This window comes from Micropterus dolomieu, linkage group LG02, assembly GCF_021292245.1.
Source record: "Micropterus dolomieu isolate WLL.071019.BEF.003 ecotype Adirondacks linkage group LG02, ASM2129224v1, whole genome shotgun sequence".
Classification (NCBI taxonomy): Eukaryota; Metazoa; Chordata; class Actinopteri; order Centrarchiformes; family Centrarchidae; genus Micropterus; species Micropterus dolomieu.
In genome coordinates, this window is record NC_060151.1 from 7,684,285 (window position 1) to 7,710,696 (window position 26,412).

At 41.5% G+C, this 26,412-nt stretch overlaps 2 protein-coding genes and 1 long non-coding RNA gene across 9 annotated transcripts in view; all 3 read left to right on the forward strand.

The window, feature by feature from the left end:
• LOC123985053 overlaps positions 1–1,803 on the forward strand; it is a 2,225-nt gene extending 422 nt beyond the window's left edge. Inside the window, exons 2-3 of the long non-coding RNA XR_006828585.1 lie at positions 1,521–1,646; positions 1,784–1,803. This is a non-coding gene — a long non-coding RNA (uncharacterized LOC123985053). The remainder of the gene's footprint in view (positions 1–1,520; positions 1,647–1,783) is intronic.
• Positions 1–7,735, forward strand: part of smarca4a (SWI/SNF related, matrix associated, actin dependent regulator of chromatin, subfamily a, member 4a) — a 29,965-nt gene extending 22,230 nt beyond the window's left edge. For all 6 annotated transcript variants that reach the window (XM_046072341.1, XM_046072359.1, XM_046072368.1 and 3 more), the window contains one exon: positions 7,040–7,735. In XM_046072341.1, coding sequence (XP_045928297.1) covers positions 7,040–7,072 — 33 coding nt within the window. In that variant the 3' untranslated portion in view covers positions 7,073–7,735. The remainder of the gene's footprint in view (positions 1–7,039) is intronic.
• Positions 7,736–13,231: 5,496 nt separating this feature from the next.
• On the forward strand, positions 13,232–25,161 carry ldlra (low density lipoprotein receptor a). 2 transcript variants are annotated; one of them, XM_046072395.1, is made up of 18 exons: positions 13,232–13,511; positions 16,857–16,982; positions 17,115–17,237; positions 17,427–17,807; positions 17,919–18,041; positions 18,145–18,267; positions 18,413–18,532; positions 19,204–19,329; positions 19,934–20,105; positions 20,195–20,422; positions 20,557–20,675; positions 20,774–20,913; positions 21,080–21,221; positions 21,707–21,844; positions 21,997–22,266; positions 22,564–22,644; positions 22,793–22,956; positions 23,085–25,161. In XM_046072395.1, the coding sequence occupies exons 1-18, from the start codon at positions 13,427–13,429 to the stop codon at positions 23,139–23,141; spliced, it is 2,718 nt and encodes a 905-aa protein (XP_045928351.1). In that variant the 5' UTR covers positions 13,232–13,426; the 3' UTR covers positions 23,142–25,161. The 2 variants fall into 2 exon arrangements, with proteins under 2 accessions (XP_045928351.1, XP_045928357.1); XM_046072401.1 differs by lacking the exons at positions 17,919–18,041; positions 18,145–18,267.
• The last annotated feature ends 1,251 nt before the right edge of the window (positions 25,162–26,412 follow it).

The window sequence follows — 26,412 nt, forward strand, 5'->3', positions numbered from 1 at the left end:
GGAAGCCCTCCAAATCCTCCAATTCAAACACAGACATTGTCTTATGGCAGCATTCCTTAAGTTTTGGATGTACACTCAGTCTTATTGGAAGTCACTGTCAGACCTGTTCCCAGTATGTTGGTTCTGGGAAATTGTGTGTGGTGAAACGTTCTTCTCTCCAATGGTATTTGGGTCATCTTGAGAATTTTTACCTCATGGCCAATCAATTAAACACACCAGACGTCACAGAATGGGCAACAAACATGAGCCTGAACACATTTGTTATTTCTCCAGCACTGATTTGTGCTCAATCAATAACGCTGCCATTCGGTCCAGTTTGTCTGTCAAGGTCTGAACTTTAAGCTCATTAAGTAAATAGTCAGTGTGAACTTTGTGCCACTGGTTTCAGAGAATGAGGACTGATCTATAAAGGGAAAAATACCATCCATCGGCAAGAAGGATCTGCCTTAAAGTTCTTGTACTGTTTCTTTTGTATTACCCACAAGGATATCCCTTTGATAAGACCAGGTTTGTCAATATGAAACTGATGACTATCTTTATGGAAAGAGCAATAATGAACCGCCTTTCACATGGAGTCATAAAGACATTATTGGCTGTGAACAGTAGTATATTTACACTGAAATCATATAAAATACTACTACAGTGGCAAAACAATTCCTCAACCTGCAGAAGCTTAAAGAAATAAAGCCTCTCCTTGTTTAAGTACTGCTAAAGCAGTAACCATGACTGATAGATGTTTGACTTCACCAAGGCACAGGCTTCCCCCGCAGCCACTTGCGGAGCTCCTCAACTCCGAAAATATTCAAGCACATTTTTGTTCTGCCATCAGTTCTCGTAAAACTGTCAATATTGGAAATCTACACAGCTGATTTCTCACCTCAAAACTTCTCAGAAGTGGATTTAGTGATGAAATTCCATACGAAAACTATAAATTATAAAACTTTCTGTTGCTGGCCTCTGTCTGGCGCACGCAATGATGATGCAGTGAATAGTGAATATTCTCTCTGACCAATCAGCAGTCTGTCATGTTTTCACGTTAAATTTTAGTATCCCTCAGCTCGCTTGGAACCTTGATGAAGGTGATACGGAAAAAAAAAATAACTGGAAGCAGGTACAGGTACAACATTTCTACAATGGAAACCCAAACAAAGGTGAGTCGAGCCAAAGGGCCTCTGCTCAGACTAGCTTGGTTTGAGGGTTTGCCTGACCCCCGCTAGCCGCTTGGCAAGCTTTATGACGCGTTTTCATTGTGACGTCACAAGTAAAGGAAGTGAATGCTGGACTACAAAGGAGCTGTTTTCAAACAGTTCAGAGCAGAGTTTTCTGTGGGAGATGGGAACTCCCTTTGGGCTGGACTTTTCACTTTGCAAACCTGTTACATGCACAAAAAACATACAGAACTCAATAAAGTTCAGCCATGTCTGTGTTTATGGGGAGTCTTCCTGCATTGGCCCTGATAAATGATAACTAAAACAATGGCCCTTTTAGCTCAACCGTGCGTTTATATCTGTCTGTCATAGATGCATTGACAACATGTGGAACCAAGCAGTTCCAGTGTGGGAATGGGAAATGCATCTCAGCGAGATGGGTGTGTGATGGCACAGATGACTGCGGAGACGGCACAGATGAACTTCCTGGTACCTGCAGTGAGTATCACTCGACATGAGTGGACTTGTTACTATGGACTTGTTATTGCTTTGCACACATACCTGTCAATCCCACAGTCCCTCAGTCTGATGAGTACATAGTGTCAGTTACAGTTTTCTGTGTATTTCACTTCCAGTTACCAAAACGTGTAGACCGAGTTCAGCTGCGCGGACCGCCTTAACCAGTGTGTACCGAGCAACTGGCACTGTGATGGAAAAGCTGACTGTGATGGTGCTTTCAGACCAAACGCGAAGCGAGCGTTCGGGGCGCTGAGCTTACATACAAAGACAATGCAAAGACGCGTAGAGCCGCGATTTCCTGTCGGCCGGCGCAAAACGACGTGAAGGGTGCAGGGCCGGCGACACGAAGGAATTCGTGCGAGTTGAATATTTTCAACTCAAGCGAAGAAGTCGCATGACAGTGAGTCGCGATAGCCTATCAGTGTTGAGAATGTTCGTACGTCACCGAGGCTTCAGAGCGTTGTGTGGAGAGGACCAGGCAGAGCGGGGGATTGAAAATCTGCTGGCCGGCTGAGAGCTGCTAAACTTGGGGGAGAAGAGCAGGGAGCAGCGCTGCAACCATTGGACAAATAAACACCCGTAGTCGGTCGGATTCTGGTCTGACAACTACGCTGTTTACTCGCGGGAGGAGCTCGGAGTTAACTGCTTTTATTAAATTAGCTCTTTACTTTAGTTTTTGGGATTTCAACGTTGATTTTTCTTCACTGGACCTTCTCAGCACCTAGCTTCCGTACACATCCGGTTCCAGTGTTGTTGTTAGCGTCATTAGCTACGACATCATATTTATATAAAAACCGGACAAAACTAGCGAGGAGGTTGAACTACCTGGTTAGTTCAGAAAACATGTGTCTGTAACTTTATTCCAGCTATCATTGTACTTTACTGTGACCAAGTTAGCATAGCATAGCCCTGATCGATCCAAACTCTAGTGATGTGTCCGTCCGTATTGAGGCTTCGAAGCGTGTGTCGAGTAGGCTAATGCAGGATGATTTCTGTGAAGCACGTATTGATGACGTATGTGGTGATGCCGTGCGCGACCGATTCAGGAGATGGTTTGCGGGTTTGGCGTGCGATTCGAAAGGAGCAGCAAAATGCAATGGACCCTCCTCAACATTTTGTGGACTTGAAATTGAACACAATTAGATTTTATCTACAGCTCATTTTAAATGACTAAAAAAGTTTATCAACTTATGTCAGAATTGCTTTGATCAATAACTTCAAAAATTGTGATGAAACAGAGGAAAAGAAAGTGTTGAAATTTTTTTACATTTTGGGGCTTTGGTAAGAATTAAACTCTTACCCCATATTACCCTAATAATAACTTTCTAAAGCAGGTAAAATCATCTCCAAAACAGAAACCGCCTGAAGCCCAGCACTGTGGAACTGTTATTTTTAAATAAAGATGAATAAAATGTTGTCTCTGTTATCTAAAGTCACAAACCAAGTTATCATAACCCTCTCCCTTGTTTCCACTTTCCTTTTGACCCTGTCGTTGTATCATAAAGACAGACACCTTATTAACAAGCTAATCAGTCATGTATTGGCATCACAAACATCATTCATTAATGTATTCAATTCAAAGCTTCGCACACCAAAGCCATGTTGCCGTTATAGTCACTCTGCCTGTTTTATATTTATTGTCCACTTGATGGCGCAGTAGAGCACATGAAAAGCTTCGGCCCATGAGTGAGCCAATTGGATGGAAAGCTTCAGTGCTTCATGACGCTTCATCTCGCCATCACTACCAAACTCTACTCAGAAAAGAAACATTTTAGAGGTTGTTGTCCTGCTGTCTTGCTGGCAGACCTGACAAAGCATGAATTCATATGTTTAACAAATCTGCATCATGTTGTAGTTATTTCGGCATCAGTTTAATCCGTTTATTGCTATTTAATCACAGCAAAATGTTTACTTTGGGGTCATACAGTTGTAGTAATGGCGCAAATTCATGAAATCGAGGCCAAATTTCTACATTTTTCAGAAGAAGCTGTGTCTTTACTTTTCATCTCTTATACATATTAAGAAAAAGAATGCTATTAAGCTCTCTAAGTTAATTGATGAAGCTTACAGAAAATCCCTAGCTTTACTCCAACACTTTGTTACTTTACTCCTTACCCCCCCCCCTCCTTATTTACTTTTTGGGTTGGTTATTTATTTATTTATTTTCAGTGTACATCATCTTGTCTGTTCCCTTGTTAATTATACACTGGTTTGTACTATGCCACTTTGTATGTAAATTTTGTCAATAAAAGTTGTAGTAATGGCGAGTTGTGTTTATTCACGTTATCACGTTAAAATCGCCTCACGCGAGGAAAGCGTCGCGAGGCAAAAATTCAGACCAACCGCGAATGGAGCTGACGAAGAGAGCTGTGGTGAGTCGAGCTGACCACAATCTGCAGGAGGCCCACACATCTGTCTCACCATTTCCTCAATCATATGTGATTTATCTTGTTTCATTGCTCTCAGAATCCACAGCTTTCATCCCCTCCCTTCCTCCCTGCCCTAAAGTGTTCCTGGTCTTTCATTACTCTCATCGCCCTGTTATATCTCCTCTCTCTTAGCGCCAAAGCAGTGCACAGACACAGAGTTCCGCTGCAGGAACGGACAATGCGTGTCATCCTCCTTCGTGTGTGACAACAAGGCTGACTGTGACGACGGCAGCGACGAGGCCTCCTGCCCGCCCGTCACCTGCAGCGCCACGTCCTTCCAGTGTAACAACACCGTTTGTCTTCCACGCATGTGGGCCTGCGACGGAGACGCCGATTGCTCAGACGGCTCGGACGAGTGGCCCCAGAACTGTGGTACAAAGACACTTGACACTGCTGCCACTAATCAGTGCTCATCCCTGGAGTTCCACTGTGGCAGCGGCGAATGCATCCATGGCAGCTGGAAGTGTGATGGGGGAGCTGACTGCCTCGATCGATCAGATGAAGCTGACTGTGGTAAGTGTGACTACCAAGTTCTTCTTTTCCTGTTAATTACATGCTGTCATTAGTTTGTCATCATCTCTTGTACTCATTTCAATGGGAGCCTCCAGTGCAACCATCAATACACCTGCAAGGACATGAGTGATGAAACTGGCTGTGTCAATGGTATGAATCTCCTGCCTTACCCTTCCTCTCCTGATCGTTACCAGCCAAATGAACTGCAAACTCTCCATCTGTGTCTACAACTGAATCTTTATTTCTCATGCACAGCAACCCACTGTGAGGGCCCAACCAGGTTTAAGTGCCGCAGTGGGGAATGTATTAGCATGGAGAAAGTGTGTGACAAGCGGCGTGACTGCAGGGATTGGTCAGATGAGCCTCTTAGGGAATGTGTTGAGTGCAAGAGGCCTCTCATTCATAAACGTCTGGTTAATTACTACTTTTATGTATTTAATGAGGGTGTCTGCAGCTTGAGAATGCTAATTACTGTACGACCTCAGAATAAAAGACGATAAACCTTTTCTTCTCCCCACTGCAGGCTTTAATGAGTGTCTGTACAACAACGGCGGCTGCTCACATATTTGCAATGACCTGAAGATCGGCTATGAGTGCCTGTGTCCTGCTGGATACCGCCTGGTTGAAAAAAAACTCTGTGAAGGTAACAGACTCCCACAATTAGAAACACTTAGAATATCAAAGATCAATGTGCTTTTTTCTGTTCTCTTTCAGTTTTCATACTAACGTGAACTTCAGTCAGATTAACAAATGATTGCAAATGATCTGTTTACTCTGACGCAAAGTTGTCCGTGTCCATGACTGTGCTGTCAGATAAAGAGGGATCTCGTAATTCTAATGGATACAGTAACTCAGCATTGCTCCTGTGACGGAAAAGCTGATTTCATTTTTTTCCTTATCTTTGAATCAGATATTGATGAGTGTGCCAACCCGGACACCTGCAGCCAGATCTGCATCAACCAGATAGGCAGTTACAAATGCCAATGTGAGGAGGGTTACCAAGTTGACCCGGCAACCAAAGCCTGCAAGGCCATCGGTAAATATCAGCTCTCTGTGTTCTTTCACAGTGTTTGTTGCATTGTTATGTAACAATTAGATGTTCAAAGATGATGAATAGTCTTCTGAAATGTTATTTATTTTCTGTTTAAGATTTGTACTCCCTCATTGTTGTGAAGAGGTGAGACGAGACGTGCACATACGAGAATAACATCATAAACCTTAAACATCTTCTCTCTGAATGAAACACTGAGAATGTTAGTATAAAGAGGCACCTTTTTACTGAAGCTAGGGTGGGTAATGTTGGGGAAACTAGCAAGAGATTTAGATTTTTAAAGTATCCAACTGAAAAAGTCCACCCCTCACCTCAGGCCCCCATCCAAAGCCTCTCCCCTGAAACACATTTTCATGCACAATGAGTGCTCACAGGTAGACAGGCAAGTCAGCCTGCCAATCATTTTGATTGGCTGTTCCTATTATAGTCCTGCGACAGAGCATTTGATTTATTGATTGCTATTGGGATGTAAAGAGAATTTCAACAAATAGAACAAAAAAATGCTTATGAAGTAAATTGCCTACCCCAACTTTAAAAGCTTTAAATAAAGTAAATATAAAACTTTAACAATCCTCTCTGTGGAGTAATAGTAAGTGAGCACTCAGTTAATATGAAGTCACCTGTAGTGCATGAACACAGCACGATTTGTTAAAATGGATCCGCACTATAAAAGGTGCTGAAACGATTAGTTTAATAATCACTTAGTTCATCTACAGTTCCCTGGCTCTAGCCTGTTTAAAGGATGTGCTGCTTTTCTCTGTTTTAAATCCTTGTAAACTGAATGTCAGACAAAACGAGGAATTTTAAGACATCACTCTGAATGCAGTTTTGTCATTGTTCATGTTGATTGTGTTTTATGTTTCTGCTGTCTGTTATTTCTCCAGAGGTCGGGTCCGTATGCATCAAAGATATTTCCATGTAAAAAATAAGTCGATTGATGGACAATTATTTGGCATCCACTTTTATAAGTAATTTATTGTTTGCCATTTTTCCCAGTTCTGGTTACTCAAATGTGAGGATTTCCTGCTTTTCTTTGTTCATTTAGCTTGTTTATGTGAAAGTGAACTGTTTATCTCTAGGCTTTGGCCTGTTGGTCAAACAACAGGTTCAGGAAAATGTAACTGGCATTTAATATAATCTTTTCCGACATTTAACAGACCAACCAATGAATCAAGAAAATACTCGGCCGATTAATCGAAAATAAAAATTGTTTAATTTGAATAGCCTTTTTTCTTTGGTGACAGTTATGACATGACTGCATGTAGTCGATATCCAGTGTTTGAACTGCATCGGTATGTGCAAGCCATACCGATGCAGTTGTTGAAATTTCATAAAGACGACAAAATGCCCCTAATAATTCTTCTCCCTATTCTTTTCAGGAGCATTCAGCTAGTGGCAGCGAGGACGACTGAAGTGAACCACTCGTGATTGGACCAACGGCCCACTGAGCCCCTCGACTGGACTTTATATATTTTACTTAGATACAGCAGGGAGACAGTCAGTGGAAAAGGCCTAGTTTTACCTAGATGAGCTGATTTTTAGTGAGATAATTGTATTCTCATTAAAGTATACCATTAATTAAAAAACAGTTAAAAAAAACTAAAATATGAAAGGTATGAACCATCCACTTCCATATTTAAACCATTTTCCCCAGTATGAATAGTAGTGTGTCTCTTTGCCTTTTTTGTTTTCTCCTGTAAGTGGAAAATTGACAGAGCCTGAATTATTATAGACTGATCGTGGGCCATAAAGAGAGCTGTTTTTTTTAAAGTGGTATTAATTTTGTCGTCTTTTTACTTTGAGACAAAGCGTACATGTGAACCAGGAGTCACTGCGTTCCTTGAAGTCCCTTTTTGAATGCATGTCGTGCGTGTCTGTGGAAATGCACCCGGATGTGTCTTCACTATTATCTCTGTGTTTAATTTAAGACTACAAGCGGGATCACGGTACATCCCACCCTGCAGCCCCTCCCTCTCAGGTTGTGTATGTAATGGGGGAGGGAGGGATATAGGACCATTTTCTCGTGTCGGTGTCACTGGATTCCAAAAAATACAATAAAGGCATCTCATAATTAATTTGTTGTCTTGATGTTTTTTGTCCAAAACGCACCATGACAAGGCGTCAACTCATCGTATCTGTACACTAGATGGCATACTGAGAACAGGTAGCTGCATACATGAGGCTTGTTTACATCCTACCATCCTTATCTCACCAGTCAGGATGATGTTTCAAATACAGTAGTTTTTAGTCAGTTTTCACTTTTATTCCTGGTTGTAATTCTTTTGGCTTAGACCACAGACAAGATGGGTTTCCAACATTTTTATTTTAAATGTACCACCACCGCCCAGTCAGATGAACTCAAATACCCCTTTCTAAACACCTCCTGTCATGTACCAAATGTGTTCATTTTAATTAATTGAAACTGGAGGGATATTGTCTGTGTTTTCATACAATTTAACTGTAAATGTTTTGGTGAGATCAAGTTTGCCTTCTTACTCCTTGTCACAAAAGCTAGTACTTACCTACTGTATATGTCAACCTTTTAGCTATGAGGCCTACTTTAAGCTCCTTCAGTTGTTGTCCATTAACGTTACTTAAAGCTAATTATTTCAGCTGTTTATCAAGTACTTTAAGCTACGCTGCAACCATTATACATTAACTACTTCTAGCTATTTCAACCATCAATTAATTGTAGCCATTTTCTGACTTTTCTAATAGGCTACCTTTAGCCCCCCTGTTCAAATATTCATCCATTACTTTCAGCTAATGTAATTTATCTTCAACCTTTAGCCCACTTTTTCAAATGTTTATCCATTACATTAGTTTAAGCTAACTATCAGCTATTTATCCATTACTTTTAGCTTTCTATTCAACCGTTTTAGCAAACGATTTGAGCTGTTTATTCATTACTTTAAACTATTTCAGCCATCTGCTACTCTTAGTTAAATGTTCTGATGCTTTTTCAGTCAACATGTGTTGCAGCAGGCTCAGTATGTGGATAGGTTTTTCATTAGAAAGATCTGTTTGTTCAAATTTGTTGAGTTGCTCCAAAGTCTTTTCATGGCAACTGCAGAAGCACCCCTCTGTGTAACACACTTCTTGATCTCTTAATCTTTTGATCTCAGTTTTCCAACACTCTCCCCACTCCTCAGAGGCTACTCCTTGACCGTGACACACATCCTCCTTTTCTGCCTACAATGTTGGTGGTATCCAGGGGCACATGCCCCAACACCTGAAAACACATGAGGGGTTTTATTTGCTGTGTATGAATTCTCATGCCTTAGCTGAGTTTCAGAGAAACCCCTGCATGAGTCTCCTCCCAGATGTTCCTGTGTGAATGTGTGGTTGTATAATTGTGTCTGACATTATCTTAGGTTCATTGGCCGTTGCCCCAATAAATGTTCTTTATTTAGATCTATTTGTATTACTCACCTTAAAGATGACGAGAGCTTTGTGTGTTACATGATATCTTAGCGGAATTGGAATAAATTGACCAGTGATTGAAACTGGAGGCCATACCCCCCCACCACCACCACCACCACTACCATTTGATTATTTCATCCCGTTCAGTACAGTGTCGGTCTTATCTTCTTTATCCACTGTGATGACGCCAAATGTAACTACTTCTAAAAAAATATGTAATTGGCTGAACAGAACTCCCTGTTCATGCAGTCACTCCCTATGCCACAGTCACCGCAGAGCAATCCAGAAATGTATCCCTGTGCTGGCATGTGGCATTTTCAGTTGATGATGGATAGCTGGACACACACACAATTTGTGTCTGAAATATTTAATGGACATCAAGCCAGAAATCTTTCTTGGCCTCTGATTCTACTTAGAAAGAACACTCCCCCACTCTCACCCCTGCTTAGCTTTTCAGGAGCCGAAGTCAGAAACATGCTCAACTGCATCTGGGAGAACCTGATTTAGGCTTCAGGGGAAGACAAGAGACAGAAAATCCGTTGCAACCAAGACAATGTTTGTGAAGGTGAAAGGTGAAAAGAGCTGTGGGGGTATACTGGAAGAACCAGAAACTGTTTACAGAGGCCGAGGTGAGGAGATTGAGATTGTGTAGAAAGAGAGATTGAAACAGAAAGCCCATCAGCTGTAGTAGAGGGGTGTGTTCTACTCTCTGTGAGAGGAACTTGACCTCACCTGCGCTCTTGTTTACATTAATTCTGTTTCTGTCAAGGGATACAAGAGGAATTTCTACCTCTCTCCAGTGTGTACTATCTTTTCAATCAATCTGTTTCATGAAGGTGTGAAAGAGAGGAGGGGGAGGGTGTGTGTATTGTAATGTCATGAGAGGTCACCAGGGCGCGGCTGTGCAACATAACTGAGCAAACAGGCAAAAGGAAGGTTCAAAAGAAGTTTTATTCTTCAGTCCATAGGTTATCAACAGGCAACTCAGGTAAACTCTTAAATCAAAATCACAGCCCAGTCCCAGCTTAAAACATCACAGTGGAGAAATATAATTCCTCAACATTAAGTGTCTGTTTTCCGGGACACACAGCAATCTGCAAACATCTCATCAGGAAATTAGAGGTCAACTCTGGCACAGTTTGGTAAATGTTTCACAGTCAGTCACCCAAAGGACCCAGATTTAGCAGAGGCCTGAAAATTCCTTGTCACTTCTTATTAAATGCACCCCAATGTGCAGTACAGTGTGGTTAGGGGTGGGTGGGTTCACTCTCTGGAAAAGGCCAGCATTAGACGGAAAAGGAAACGTGTCTTGTATAGTACAATGCTCTGGCGTTGAATAAGCTATTTTGATGTGTAAAATTGTTTTAATGTTTCATCATAATTTTCCACCTGCCCTTTACTTACTGTCTATTAATTTCTAATGAAACAGCAATGGAAAAAAACAACAAAATGTACTTTAAGGATCAAGTAAGAAGTACTTTTACAAAAGTAAAAGTATTCATCATGCAGAATGGTCCCTATCCGTGTTATATTGTTATATTACTGGATCTTTGTCATTGACATGTAAGCAACACTTACACGCTGTAGATGGTTGAACTAGAGCTAAATTTAACTGCTCTATTTTCTCTTTCTTTTTGGTAGTTTCATCTATAACAGTGCATCATGTGTTATTACCTGATCGTATGTTTTGTTTGTTATATCTGTCGGATAATGTAGTGGAGTAAAAAGTACAATATTCTCCACTTTGGCGGGAGCTGACCCCTAGCCTGGGAACAACCAGACTGAACTATCTAACTCTATATAAAGTATTTAAAACTAGCTCCACCTCAACCGGCTAAAACTATTAAAATGCCATACAGTAAAGTACGTAATTGAATGAAGGACTTTTACTTGTAATGGAGTTTTCTTTGAATATATTTGCTATTTAACTAAGTAAAGGATCTAGGAACTTGATCTGTAGTAGTAGTAGTAGTAGTAGTACTTTGTCTCTATTTCTTCCATCATGCTGCTCCTACTTAACATATTTTATCACAGTGTGACAGCCTTGGCCTTGATCCTTGAATTCCCTTGGATGCTTCTGTGAGGCAGATCTTGTGCTCTGACGTGAAGAAAGAGCTAACCGGACTCTGCTATCACTGAATGGATGATGTTTTGTTTTCACAGTGAAGATTTCTCACGTGCTAGGGTCAGTTATGACTGGACATATGTGTGTTTCTCTGAAATTTAAATTGTTTTTCTGCACATTGATCAGTGTTGGAGTAACACTGAAGGTCACACGTGATAAAATGGGCTTGGTCAATAAGGGCCGTCCTGGGGGGGTTCCATGTTATCTCAATGTACAACCCTTCCGGTGATAGTAGCAGGGGTCAATGTATTTACTTACCACTATGACCAACTTGATGTTTCCCCTGCTTTACCTTCTTGTTTTTTTAACCCATGTTCCAGTGCCAGAGGAACATACTTCATGGATTATGTATCTGTTTTAAATTACAGAGGAGTATTCCTGAACTATATGGTAGTCTCTCTGCTTGGTTCAAGGTTGTTGTTTTCAAGTTTTATCCCTTAAGATGTACTTTATCGCTGCGCCTGCTCTGATGTAAATCTCATTGTAAATTATCTTATGGACCCAGAAAGGTTTGAACTTTGAACCTGAAATAACATGCTGTTTTTTATGAGAGGGGACCGACCTCAATTCAGAAAGTAGCGATATGAAGATAAAAGCAGTGATAATGACTTTAGTATTTTATTAGAAAGTTTTACTCACGGGTCAATTAGCATTAGCTTTTTGTACACCATATATCTTTTACCTTTTGTGTTTTAATTTATCAAAGAAATGACACAAAGGAAATTAAAATTACATGTATTTTTTCAGTAGGTGGAAAACATGCACGGAATACGTCAATTATCTCCTCTCCCCACATCAATGTTGTATAACCGCACCATATGAACTGGAACACTGCTTTGTGTTGACCGGGTTGTTTGGTTTCAGCTGCCAGTCTTATAGACTGCCACAGGCCATATGGGGACAAACCTTGAACTTCAAACCAGTTGACTCTAGAAAAAAAAAAGTTTCAATACAAAGAGAAAATAATATTTTGGGGGGAAAGTAGTACAATTTCTAGAAGAAGAATACATTAGTTTTTAAAAAAACAAGTTGTTATGTTTTGAGAAAAAGTCATGAGAAAGAATTTAATGATTTTAAGAGAATTAACTCATAGTTTTATGAGAGAAATTGTGCATTAAGAACCCACTTGTTATGTCATATGTTTTGACTGGATTGAGTAGATTTGATTAAATGTTCCCCATAGTCTATAGTGAACCTTTACTATTTTTAGTCTTACTATTTTAAAGATGTGTTTGGCCTGTTGAGTTACTTTCCTATCAGCGGTTCTCAGCTCTGGTCTGTGGCTTGGGAGCTTCATGTTCCCCCCCAAGTGCGAACCTCCGGATCTCTGGTTCCAAAGAAACCAAGATGGCGACGGCCAGAACGCCAAACTCAAGGCTTCAAAACAGTAGTCCACAACTTATGGGTGACATCTTGGTGGCTACGTCCACTTTTTTTTATACAGTCTATGGTTCACCCTTGCTTGTTTCTCCCACAATAAGGTTCTTATTGGTGAAACTTCAGGTCATCCACATCCCTCATTTGAAACGTAAATACTGAAATATTCTGACTTTTTCTCATACATTTTTTGTTTTTTTACTTTATTCTTGAAATAGTTCAACTTTATTCTCAAAATCTCTTTTTATTATTCCCCCAGGCCTTTGCCCTAATAGCCTACTTCCTTGTCAGGCTCCTGTGAAAATTTTATTCTGGTCACCCAATTTCTGGGTAGGGCATACGCCCCTGTTAACCATGTATGGCAGTAAGAGAGGGTTAGAAATTAGTTAGGCTAATTAGAATTAGCCTCCAGGGATTGAAACTTAACTACAATGTATCCAAATACTCTTTGTGCGTGTGCGTCTCTCCTACCTCTCTGAAAGGGTTAAACACAGTAAAATCCATCTCTACAGAACTCCGCCTCCCAATTGTTGGGACTGTTTGGCTCCGAAATCACACCACTCCAGATCCCGCCTTCTCCCTCTCGGCCCCCTCTTGGCCCCACCCACTACGAGACCACATTGAAATGGGTCTGATGTTGTTGTCAAACAGTAGGAGTGTGGAGAGCATCCATCCTCAGATCTTCTCGCAGGAGCATCTCTAATACAGCAGAGCACAAGCAGGCCAACAACTAGAGCCTTCTACTACTGGTGCAGTGTCAAACAGCAGTCACATTACTGACAGTGTTGCATAAAGGCTAATATAAAAAGTCACATCTGAGACCTAACAGGCTTCAGTGTAGATGCATCTTCCAGTGGGGCTGAACAACATGGGACGGCCGCGTTACGCGTCATTGTTGTTTCTTATCTGCTCCCTTGTTCAGACAAGTAAGTTCGAATTTCCTTTACTTCAACTTGAGCAATTGTCATTAATTAGCTGTATTTTTTTACTTGGCATCTGTGTTAATTAACTATAAAATGCATTAAATGTAGTGCTGCGCTTTAGTTCGATGTTGTTTGATATAAATGTATATTTAAAGAACATTATAAATATGATTTGAGACAATTATTCAGTGCCTGTGGGTTTAAATTGCCCACTTCTCTGACAGCACCGGATGCAAGGTGATGGGGGGAGGGCGCAATTCTTCACAGAATGTAGGTCAACTCGCCTTTTCCCCCACAAGGAATGGCCTATTCGGGGCCAAAAAAATGCTTTCACGTCGACTCAACATCACATTTGTTTTTCATAATTTAACAGTTACAAACCTCTATCTATGAGTCACCATGCGCCTTTTTTAATGGCTGAAGTTTTCAGTTGCACATTTTCTTCTTTTTGTTTCCTTTTTTACCCTCGCCGGCTTTTGGATGAAGCTGCGCGTTTTTTGCTTTTCATTCACTCGCGCTCAGCTCGCAGCAGGTTGTGCAGCCAATGAGGTTTGAGCAGGGTGTGACTACTGAGTGCAAAGATGTCAAGCTGGGTTCTGAAAAGCCGTTTTTTAAGCAGTTGCAATTGATAATGAGAGAATGAATGGGCGCAACTTGGATTTAAATAACTGTAGAAAATGTATCAGGGGAACATTTGGATGGATTTGGGTTTTATCAGCATTGCAACATTATGTTCTTCCTACATGATGCAATATTCAGCCTGTTTGCAAGAGACTTTCTTCCATCACCTGAAACGCCCTACATGGGCTATTGTGGGAATGAGTGGAAGCCCTCCAAATCCTCCAATTCAAACACAGACATTGTCTTATGGCAGCATTCCTTAGGTTTTGGATGTACACTCAGTCTTATTGGAAGTCACTGTTAGACCTGTTCCCAGTATGTTGGTTCTGGGAAATTGTGTGTGGTGAAACATGTTGGAACTGGTTGTCACATATCCACGTTTCCACACCAGTCACAGAAACATGAGCTGTAACATGTCTGTCCCCAATCTTTTGAAACATGTTCTTCTCTCCAATGGTATTTGGGTCATCTTGAGAATTTTATTATCTCAATAAGTGATCCCTTATTTTTTTTAATGGTGTGATCTTTCTGCTCACCTCATGGCCAATCAATTAAACACACCAGACGTCACAGAATGGGCAACAAACATGAGCCTGAACACATTTGTTATTTCTCCAGCACTGATTTGTGCTCAATCAATAACGCTGCCATTCGGTCCAGTTTGTCTGTCAAGGTCTGAACTTTAAGCTCATTAAGTAAATAGCCAGCGTGAACTTTGTGCCACTGGTTTCAGAGAATGAGGACTGATCTATAAAGGGAAAAATACCATCCATCGGCAAGAAGGATCTGCCTTAAAGTGTTTTGTACTGTTTCTTTTGTATTACCCACAAGGATATCCCTTTGATAAGACCAGGTTTGTCAATATGAAACTGATGACTATCTTTATGGAAAGAGCAATAATGAACCGCCTTTCACATGGAGTCATAAAGACATTATTGGCTGTGAACAGTAGTATATTTACACTGAAATCATATAAAATACTACTACAGTGGCAAAACAATTCCTCAACCTGCAGAAGCTTAAAGAAATAAAGCCTCTCCTTGTTAGCAGTAACCATGACTGATAGCACCAGATGTTTGACTTCACCAAGAAGCTATTGTAATTATTAATGCTGTAAGACATTTACAGTCATGCATAATTTATGACTTGCCTTTTCCCCAGCCATTCTTATAGGGCACAAACTTGTGAAAATGGAAATACTCATAAATATTTTATTAGAATTTTTTGGTTAAAAGCTAATCTTGCACTTACTGGATCTGGCTATGAAGAAGCTAATTGCTTTGCTGCTGGTGGTGTGTGCTGTTACAAGGTACAAGGTAGTTTTATTTATCATGAAGTTGTAGTTCTCAAACTCAAACTTATAGTACTATATACTTATACTTATAGTTTTAGTATATAGTGCTTAACACCTCCCTCTGCCCCCTTTAGAAACAGGTGGGCATCCAGGGTTTGGAGGCCCCGGGGCCAGACGGAGGAATGACCTCTAATGCAGTTTCATGAAGTGCAGTTTCTGATGTACAGTCAAATTGGTCCTTCCAGTTCAGTGGCTTCATTGGGTCCATTAAAGATCGTGGGTTGGGAGGGCGTCTCTGTGTCTTCAGCATATTCATTTTTGCCAGCAGGGGCCGTAAACACTGGAAAATGAGATTTCTATTGTGAATATGAACTTGTCATATCAGCAGCTCCCTGATAAAGCTGGATAAATACAGGCTGGGCTGCTGTACTGTACTGTTTGACATGTAGTTTAACCATTTATCCGCCCTATTTAAACAAGTACTAACAGGCAAGTGTGTTTCTTCACGTGCCATACCAGAGTAATTACCTCCCAGCCCTCATCTCCTCTGGCAGCACATTTATCACCATCTTTATCACCTCATTGAAGACATATCCTCTGTCTGTCAGTTGCTCCACCACCTTGTTCAGACGAAAATTGTTGGATGGATTGCCATTAGCTTTAGTAGAGACGTTCATGATCCCCAGATGATGAATCCCTCTGACTTTGGTGTTCCCCTGACTTTTGTTGTGGTTGACATATTATTTTTTAGTGACATGTTTTGACTACTATCATATTGATTATCATAAAATTTGGTACATAGTGCCCAGGGGAAGAATCCTACTGACTTTGGTGATCATCTGACTTTTCCACTCACCACGAGGTTAACATTTGGGTGAAATGCACATGTTCATGCGTTCCTCAGGATGAATTGTAATAACTTCAGGGTTTCCCTTAACTTTTCCAGGCAAGTGTGTTTCTTCACGTGCTTAAAGTGTGTTTCTTCTGGCTTAAAACTTAAATTTGTCCAACACTTTGATTTATGACCAAATATTCTGTAAAACTAATGACATTCCCATCATCCTCAGCTGTAGCTTATGTACACTGCTAAATAGCACAGGTTAGCATGCTAGCACACTCAGCTAAGAGAGTGAACATGGTAAACAGACCTGCTAAACATCAGCATGTTAGTATTTTTATTGTTAGCATGTGGTAATGCTAGCTTTAGCAATTAGCTCAAAGCACTGCTGTGCCTCTTCACAGAGCTGCTAGCATGGCTGCAGACTTTTAGTCTTGTTTAATTGCTTTCTGCAGAATTATTATTTTATGTGACTTAAATATACTTCCAGCCATGTCTGTGTTTATGGGGAGTCTTCCTGCATTGGCCCTGATAAATGATAACTAAAACAATGGCCCTTTTAGCTGAACCGTGTGTTTATATCTGTCTTTCATAGATGCATTGACAACATGTGGAACCAAGCAGTTCAAGTGTGGGAATGGGAAATGCATCTCAGCGAGATGGGTGTGTGATGGCACAGATGACTGCGGAGATGGCACAGATGAACTTCCTGGTACCTGCCGTGAGTATCATATGTCACTCGACATGAGAATGGACTTGTTATTGCTTTGCACACATACCTGTCAATCCCACAGTCCCTCAGTCTGATGAGTACATAGTGTCAGTTACAGTTTTCTGTGTATTTCACTTCCAGTTACCAAAACGTGTAGACCGTCAGAGTTCAGCTGCGCGGACCGCCTTAACCAGTGTGTACCGAGCACCTGGCACTGTGATGGAAAAGCTGACTGTGAGAATGGAGCTGACGAAGAGAGCTGTGGTGAGTCGAGCTGACCACAATCTGCAGGAGGCCCACACATCTGTCTCACCATTTCCTCAATCATATGTGATTTATCTTGTTTCATTGCTCTCAGAATCCACAGCTTTCATCCCCTCCCTTCCTCCCTGCTCTAAAGTGTTCCTGGTCTTTCATTACTCTCATCGCCCTGTTATATCTCCTCTCTCTTAGCGCCAAAGCAGTGCACAGACACAGAGTTCCGCTGCAGGAACGGACAATGCGTGTCATCCTCCTTTGTGTGTGACGACGAGGCTGACTGTGACGACGGCAGCGACGAGGCCTCCTGCCCGCCCGTCACCTGCAGCGCCACGTCCTTCCAGTGTAACAACACCGTTTGTCTTCCACGCCTGTGGGCCTGCGACGGAGACGCCGATTGCTCAGACGGCTCGGACGAGTGGCCCCAGAACTGTGGTACAAAGACACTTGACACTGCTGCCACTAATCAGTGCTCATCCCTGGAGTTCCACTGTGGCAGCGGCGAATGCATCCATGGCAGCTGGAAGTGTGATGGGGGAGCTGACTGCCTCGATCGATCAGATGAAGCTGACTGTGGTAAGTGTGACTACCAAGTTCTTCTTTTCCTGTTAATAACATGCTGTCATTAGTTTGTCATCATCTCTTGTACTCATTTCAAATTTCTACTTGTTACCTTTATCCCTCTAGCTCGTTCCACCTGCCGTCCTGATGAGTTTGAATGTGGTGATGGCACTTGCATCCATGGGAGCCTCCAGTGCAACCAACAATACGACTGCAAGGACATGAGTGATGAAACTGGCTGTGTCAATGGTATGAATCTCCTGCCTTACCCTTCCTCTCCTGATCGTTACCAGCCAAATGAACTTCAAACTCTCCATCTGTGTCTACAACTGAATCTTTATTTCATGCACAGCAACCCACTGTGAGGGCCCAACCAGGTTTAAGTGCCGCAGTGGGGAATGTATTAGCATGGAGAAAGTGTGTGATAAGCAGCGTGACTGCAGGGATTGGTCAGATGAGCCTCTTAGGGAATGTGGTGAGTGCAAGAGGCCTCTCATTCATAAACGTCTGGTTAATTACTACTTTTATGTATTTAATGAGGGTGTCTGCAGCTTGAGAATGCTAATTACTGTACGACCTCAGAATAAAAGACGATAAACCTTTTCTTCTCCCCACTGCAGGCTCTAATGAGTGTCTGTACAACAACGGCGGCTGCTCACATATTTGCAATGACCTGAAGATCGGCTATGAGTGCCTGTGTCCTGCTGGATACCGCCTGGTTGACAAAAAACGCTGTGAAGGTAACAGACTCCCACAATTAGAAACACTTAGAATATCAAAGATCAATGTGCTTTTTTCTGTTCTCTTTCAGTTTTCATACTAACGTGAACTTCAGTCAGATTAACAAATGATTGCAATGACCGAAAGAACGAGATCGCGGGTACGAGCGGCCGAAATGGGTTTCCTCAGACGGGTGGCTGGTGTCTCCCTTAGAGATAGGGTGAGAAGCTCGGCCATCCGCGAGGAGCACAGAGTAGAGCCGCTGCTCCTTTGCGCTGAAAGGAGCCAGTTGAGGTGGTTTGGGCATCTGGTAAGGATGCCTCCCAGACGCCTCCCTAGGGAGGTGTTCCAGGCATGTCCAGCTGGGAGGAGGCCTCGAGGAAGACCCAGGACTAGGTGGAGAGATTATATCTCTACACTGGCAGTCAGAGCTGGTTAATGTGGCTCGGAAAAGAGAAGTTTGGGGTTCCCTGCTGGAGCTGCTCCCCCCGCGACCCGATCCCGGATAGGCGGATGAAGATGGATGGATGGATGGATGCAAATGATCTGTTTACTCTGACGCAAAGTTGTCCGCGTCCATGACTGTGCTGTCAGATAAAGAGGGATCTCGTAATTCTAATGGACACAGTAACTCAGCATTGCTCCTGTGACGGAAAAGCTGATTTCATTTTTTTCTTCATCTTTGAATCAGATATTGATGAGTGTGCCAACCCGGACACCTGCAGCCAGATCTGCATCAACCAGATAGGCAGTTACAAATGCCAATGTGAGGAGGGTTACCAAGTTGACCCGGCAACCAAAGCCTGCAAGGCCATCGGTAAATATCAGCTCTGTGTGTTCTTTCACAGTGTTTGTTGCATTATTATGTAACAATTAGATGTTCAAAGATGATGAATAGTCTTCTGAAATGTTAGTTTTTTATGTTTAAGATTTGAACTCCCTCATTGTTCCAAGTGTCAGGCAGGGCAAGGCTAGGAACTGAAATTTGATTCTCCACGCCTTTTGTGTAAGGAAATACAAACTATAATGAAACTACATCCGTTGTGCACAATTCTTCATTTTTCAAAAGATGATAAAACTGTTTATGGTCATATTTGGGAAACAGTGTCTAAGCGTCAGGCCTCTGACTGGGGGTTTCACACGGCCTTAGAGGGCCTCAACTTCCCTGGACCTCTGCTAACTTAAGCACGTCATAGCCCTGGAAAGCAGGCATACAAACTCTGATACAAGATGGTTTTCACCTTTTTCACAACTCTACATAGCATTAGCTATCAGTTGTTAGCAGTTTACAACATTCAACATTTGGAAGGACAGAATCAGAAATTGGAAGCTAGTTAGCCTACCTTGCTAAAGTTAGCTTTAAACAAACATTCACAGTAAATTACTAATAAAAAAATAACTTGTCCACTCTAATTTTATAGGTACAATAGCCTACCTTTTCTTCACCAACCGTCATGAAGTCAGAAAGATGACTTTGGACAAAAGTGAGTACACCAGAGTAATCCCTCGTCTAAAGAACGTTGTGGCTCTCGACATGAACATGGCCGCCAAAGAGATCTACTGGTCGGACATCTCTCAAAAGAAGATCTACAGGTGAACAAGAATGAAATCAGAATCTAAGAAAGGTAGTGTTCTTGTTTCTTTTACTCCTGCCTAACGCCAGCTCTTCACTTTTAATCCAGAGCTCAGATGGACTCGGCTGAAGACTCCACTCATCACAGCGTGGTCGTCGGTAATGACATTGATGCTCCTGAAGGCATCGCTTTTGACTGGATCCATGGTAACCTGTACTGGACTGACAGCATTCACAGAACTATCTCTGTGGTAAATGCTGACGGTAGTCACCGCAAAACTCTCTTCCACCAAGACTTGTCTAAACCCCGCTCTATTGTGGTTGACCCCCACACCAAGTAAGTCAGATAACACTAATAAAAGTACAGTAATGCCTAAATCCTTCCTAGACTAGTCTGTTGTCTTCATTTGTGTACAGTCCAAAGGAATGTATTGATTTAATTTTATTTAAAACATATCTATGTCTTCCTAGCTTCATTTACTGGACTGACTGGGGGAACCCCGCTAAGATTGAGAGGGCAGGTCTTAATGGAGGAGACCGCACTGCCCTGGTCTCTGACAACATTGTCTGGCCTAATGGGATTACAATCGGTAAGTATTCTTGTCTCTGGGGTTTCAAGTGTTTTCTTCATGTGAATGCCAAGGGTCACTCTGGTCTGACCTGTTGATCCCCCACCCCATCTCCCCAGACCTGTTGAACCAGCGGCTCTACTGGGTGGACTCTAAGCTGCACACCCTCTCCAGTATAGACGTACAGGGCGGTGCTCGACGCACCCTCATCATTGATGAAAACAAGCTGGCTCACCCGCTGGGACTGACAGTGTTTGAGGTAGATGTTTACCACCTGATAAACTCTGTAACACACCCAGAGCCTGTTAAATACATGCCATAAAGTCCTCACAGTGTAAACAGTAGTATTCCTCAGCACTACTACTCTGTCCCCATTTTCTTAGATGTTCAAGCTTGGCTGTTTTTTGTTTTTTTTGTTCTTCTAGGAAAGAGTGTTCTGGACAGACGTCAGTAACAATGCCATCCTCAGTGCAAACAGGCTGACGGGTGGTGACATCACACCACTGGCGGAGCACCTATCCTCACCAGAAGACATTATTCTTTACCATAACCTCAAACAACCTGCTGGTAAGAGACACCACCATCACATACTGTTGATTGGAAATAAATTGGTTGTGCCACTGTCATTGAGTGCTCATATCAAAATCAGAATCATCCTAACTGGGGTTTTTGGTTTGCATAACAGATCAACATTGGCCAAACATTGTCATTTATTGCCAGTTTGATTTGAGTTTAAAGGAATAGTCTGAAGTTTGTGAAATATCCCTATTTGAGCAAGCAACCGATTAGCTTAGTTTAGCACAAGACTGTTTCCAGCTAATTAGTGAGCTTTAGAGTTGCTGGTAGGATGATTTTGCTACCACTGGAGGCAGGCTAGCTGTTTGCGTATTTCCTGTCTTTGTGCTAAGCTAAGCCGCTGGCTGATTAGCTAAGCTTATTAGCTAACATTTAGCGTACAGACATAATGAGAATGCTTAAGTGCGCTAATAATAGCTTAAAAATATATAAATCACTTAAACTAAACTACAGTTTCATCCTCTTTTCCATTGCAGGAAGAGATTGGTGCCAGGTATCCAGCTGTGAATTCTTGTGCCTGGCAGCTCCTCAAGTGGGAAGACATCCCCCCAAATATACATGTGTCTGTCCAGATAACATGATGCTAGCCAGGGATATGAGGTCATGTGTACCTGGTATGTATATGATCAACATGTAAATAAACAGTAGTAGAATAGGGAGAAGAAAATCATAGTGCAATCATTTCTGTCAATACAATCTTTTCTTTAGCTCAAGCTGTCCTGTTTTTAACTCTCACGTCGCCTCCTCTGTTTTTGTACTTCACCAGCTGTGCCAACACCTGCAGCTCCTGTGCAGCCTCAAGTTCCAGCTACCAACTCCCCTCATCGGCCACCAGTGCCAGCCAGCACCACACCTAAGCCCCAGGCCCGCACCACCACAGTGCCCATCATAATCACCAGCACCGCGGCAAAGCTAGTGCCACGCACCACCAAGCCTCCTGTAAGGAGCACCACACCTGAACCAAGAACCCCTTCACCACAGCCGATGAAGCCTAAAATTCTTCAGACCACCACAGAGGCTCCAGTCACTTCTCCAGGCAAGTTGAAGTACCATAATAAGCATTCTTGATAACCGTTTGTAAGACTAACGAAAACCAAACATGGACACAGGGAAAGGATCATGTGACTTTGGAAGTTTCTTGTAATAAATAGTTTCCTGCTGGGACTGTCAGGTCTTAGATATCTCAGTTTTCCACAAGAACTTGAAGGCACCACTAAATAAGCAATTGCAAAACAGTTACCAACTGCTGCATTACCATGTGACACCATGCGTATATGTGTATTGTATCACTGTCATGTATCAACTTATTTTCTCATCTTTACCTTTCCTTCAGATTTCCACCAGGGATTTGCCGCAGCTATACCCGACACTGCCTCCACCACCCCAGTGGCTCTGTATATTGTGTTACCTCTGGGTGAGTTGCTTTGGCAGGAGCAGCAAAGACGGCTTCTTCGCAGAAAATACAACTGATTTGAAATAATAACATGTTATAATAATAAGTGTTACCATCAAGTCTCATCTCTCTCTCTCTGTCTCTGTCTCCTTGTGTCTGCCTCATGTAGCGATCATTTGTCTGGTGGCTGTTGGCAGCGTGCTGCTATGGAGGAACTACAGGCAGAAGAACACCAACACGATTCACTTTGATAACCCCGTCTATCAGAAAACCACTGAGGACCAAGTCCACATTTGGAGGAGCCACAGCCCTGACGGTTACTCCTACCCAAAAGTGAGTCCTTAGTAATGAAATCTGATTGGATTTCTCCTTCAACAACTTAACACATTTTGTTGTAATCGCCCCATACAGGCTACAGTATATGTTGTGTCTGACATCCTTTTTATTTGCTGTCCTATCAGAGACAGGTTGTGAGCTTGGATGAAGAGGCAGTCAATCCAGCCTTCATGGAAAACTGAAAACTAATGTCTGGCAGAGTGGAAAGAAGAGCCTCACTGATGGGCTACCTTGGACATACTTTTGTATTTTTACCTCACTCAGCACAAAGATACGGAAGTCAAAGCCAATATCAGACAAGCTTGAACCACTATATCCTCACAGAAAAACAAGCGCTCTAAAGTGGAATAACCAGGGTGATACTTTTTTTTCCATCACGTTGACAATCCATTCCTCACCAAATCATACCAAATCATCAGACAACTGGAGATCTGTGTCATTGTCAGACACATAATGCCTCGTTTTTCATGTAACAGTTTAACTGAGCTCATTTAATGCAACTGATAATTGGGAATTCCCTCCAACTCATATAAGGCAGAATTCTACAAATTAGTGTATTTTTGTCTGTTTATGGAACATTATCAAATTTTATTTGGCCACGCTCATGTCTGTATAGTAAATATATGGCTAAAGGCAGCTTAGCTCAAAGGCTGGAAGCAGGTAGGCCGGCTCTTTCCAAAGGTAACAAAATCCATTGACCAGCATCACATATATATATATATTATTGTGTAACTTTCTGGAGTTATTGCAAGTTGGCTGTCAACTCCCTATAAAATGGAGAATTATTTTTGTTTTTGTACATAATAAATAATTGCTTTAGAGGTGCTGGTTGGTTGATTTTGTTACCTTTGGACAGAGTCAGGCTTGCTGTTTACCCTCCACACTTTGTGCTAAGCTAAACCAACTGGCTACTGGTTCCATCTACATATTTAATAAACAGACTTGGGACCTGGATCAATCTTTTCATCCAACTCTTGACAAGAAAGTGAATGAGTGTATTTCTGTATGGACTACTCAAACAATAAGCATTAGAGTTGCTAGTTGGTAAGTTTTGTTACCTTTGGACAAAGCCGAACTCGCTGTTTCTCCTCTTTACACTAAGCTTAGCTAAGCTAAGCTAATCACTGTACGCCTCTAGCTCTGAACTCGACACACACGATTGTGGAATCAGTCTTGTCTTCTAACTCAAACTCAAGAAATCTGAACCGGGCTTTTATCCCATGTCTAAAAATACTAACGCTAGAGTGGATATAAAGTTGAGCATACATTAGGTGAATGTAATACTGAAAAGCATGTACCACTTTAACCAGCGTGACCTCTGTAAGTCTCATAATGATGTGTGCGTGTGTGTGTGTGTGTGTAATTTTGAGTTTTACACCAGTAGTGGAGTGGAAATATCATCCAAAGGGACCTAAAGACACAGCTATAGTCAGCCTTAAAGGGTACACGCTGCACACTGTGTTTATGCCTTATATTGTACACTGTGATAGATTTCAGGTTTCACCCATCACCATATGGTCACAACACAATGTTTTTCAGCAGCTGCCTGTTTCTGAGTCTTAGCTCCATTCTCCTGATTTGTTTTCGACTGTCTGTGCATTGGGAGGCCATCTTCAAATGTTCCCTCCCTATGCCCCTCTTGGGAGGACCAGTGCATTCCTCAAAGACCTCAAAGACCAAAAGCTTTGATGCAACCACGTGTGACCAATGGGGCAGAGTCTAAGGATCTGTACCGTGGCACGTGTATATTTACATCCTCCCTTTGGACCAGAACTTCAACTTACCTTGTTCCAGCATTCCTGACAAAAGAAAGCAATGTGCCCTGTCCTGTTTTTTTAAAAAGCAGCTCTCACCAGTCGGTTGAGCTCATTTATTTTTATTGCCGACAGATGTGTGCCTTTTTAATGACATATTTAGTTCACATGTTCAAGTTGGTGCTATTGAAAAATCAATGTGGTTTTGTTACACTTAACAAAGACGTTCTCGTGATGTCTGTTTGACCGTCAAGAGGCTTTTAGGTAGTAAAGTAATTTTACATTCACTGACTAACAGTGCAGGTTAAGCTGTAAATATAATGTTCATAAATGTAAATATTTGTTATTTACGGGGTTGTTTTATTTTGGTAATAATGTCAGTGTAAGACTTTGTTGTAAACTTTAAACATTTGATGTACATAAATAAATGCTTCTATTTATTATAGAATCACTGCTCCCTGTGGTCAGTTTTTCAAGACTCATGTCTGAATATACTTTGGTGCATAATTTGTTAACAGCCATATCAGGCTATTGACAGTTGATTTAGTTTTAAACTGAAATCTCTTGTGCTCTTTCCCCATGGTTTTCACGTTTTACTTCAAGGGCTGGAGCAGCAAAAACAGAAAAGGAATAGAAAACAAAGTTGACTAGACATGTATTAATGAAAGCATGAAAGCAAAGGGAAAATAATGTAAAATTTTAATTAGGATATGCCAAATTATGCCATGTACCCCCATAGTCCTATAAGATGAGTTTAAGCGTTGTTCCAAATATGTTCTCATGAATTGATTATAAACTGGATATAACATAACGCTATTGATTATAGAAAAGTGGAAGTTGTTTCATTTTTTGTTTGTTTTATTCAGCTGAAATGTCCATGTTTAGGCTACTTTGTTCAAGTTTTCATTTGTACTACTAGCACAGGAGTGGCAGAAGCTGGACGTTTCAACCATTTATCCAAATACAAAAAGTTACTTACCTAACTTATCCATTAATTATAACTATTTTAACTGTTCATCCATTACTTTTAGAAAACAATGTAAACTTGTCAGCTTTGCTCACAAACTAGTCTTTTTATTAAAATTAATAAAGATCAGCATCACACCAGTTTATAATCCCTTTTGGTGGTCTATTATCCTCATTAACACAAATATCTGGATATATTTTTAATAAAATCATAATTTTAAAGTTGAGTTGGTTGAGTTTAATGTAGGAAATTAGTTGAGCTACAATTGTTCCACATACTGTACACCCTCTGGCTGGGAATGTAACAGTTCACATATGTAAGAAAGTTGTTGTTTATTTGAACTTAATGTTCTATTAATTTCAATTTAGCAGAACTTGTGTAAAATGAAATAGTACTACATGAGACGTGGCTGTGATTTGTCAATTTTTCAGAAATGTGTTTACTTTTTTCCTTTAATACTACATGGTGCAAGTAGTATTAAAGTCTTAGTTTCCTCCTCTGTGTTGTTATCATGGCGGCTGAAATGCTGGTTAATGTATGTGGCAGATGAGAGGTTTTGAAAAATGTACAGTAGCATATTCCACTGTTTTCATTCAACAGCTTTGGTATGCAGACATGGCAGAAACGTGAGGTGAAGATTTTTTTCTCTCTCTGTGTTTTTTTAAGGGGGCAGCTCTGGGGGCTGTTGTAGCTCTTCCATAGAAAACAAGACATTTTTCCTAGAAAGTCAGG

What these genes read in the sequence shown, in the direction of transcription:
- ldlra (XM_046072395.1), top strand. Translation starts at nt 13,427, where the DNA reads ATGCATCTTCCAGTGGGGCTGAACAACATGGGACGGCCGCGTTACGCG. An exon ending in ATCAGATGAAGCTGACTGTG is followed by an intron (nt 17,808 to 17,918) that starts GTAAGTGTGACT and finishes TTATCCCTCTAG; the next exon opens with CTCGTTCCACCTGCCGTCCT. An exon ending in TATGAGGTCATGTGTACCTG is followed by an intron (nt 21,845 to 21,996) that starts GTATGTATATGA and finishes GTACTTCACCAG; the next exon opens with CTGTGCCAACACCTGCAGCT.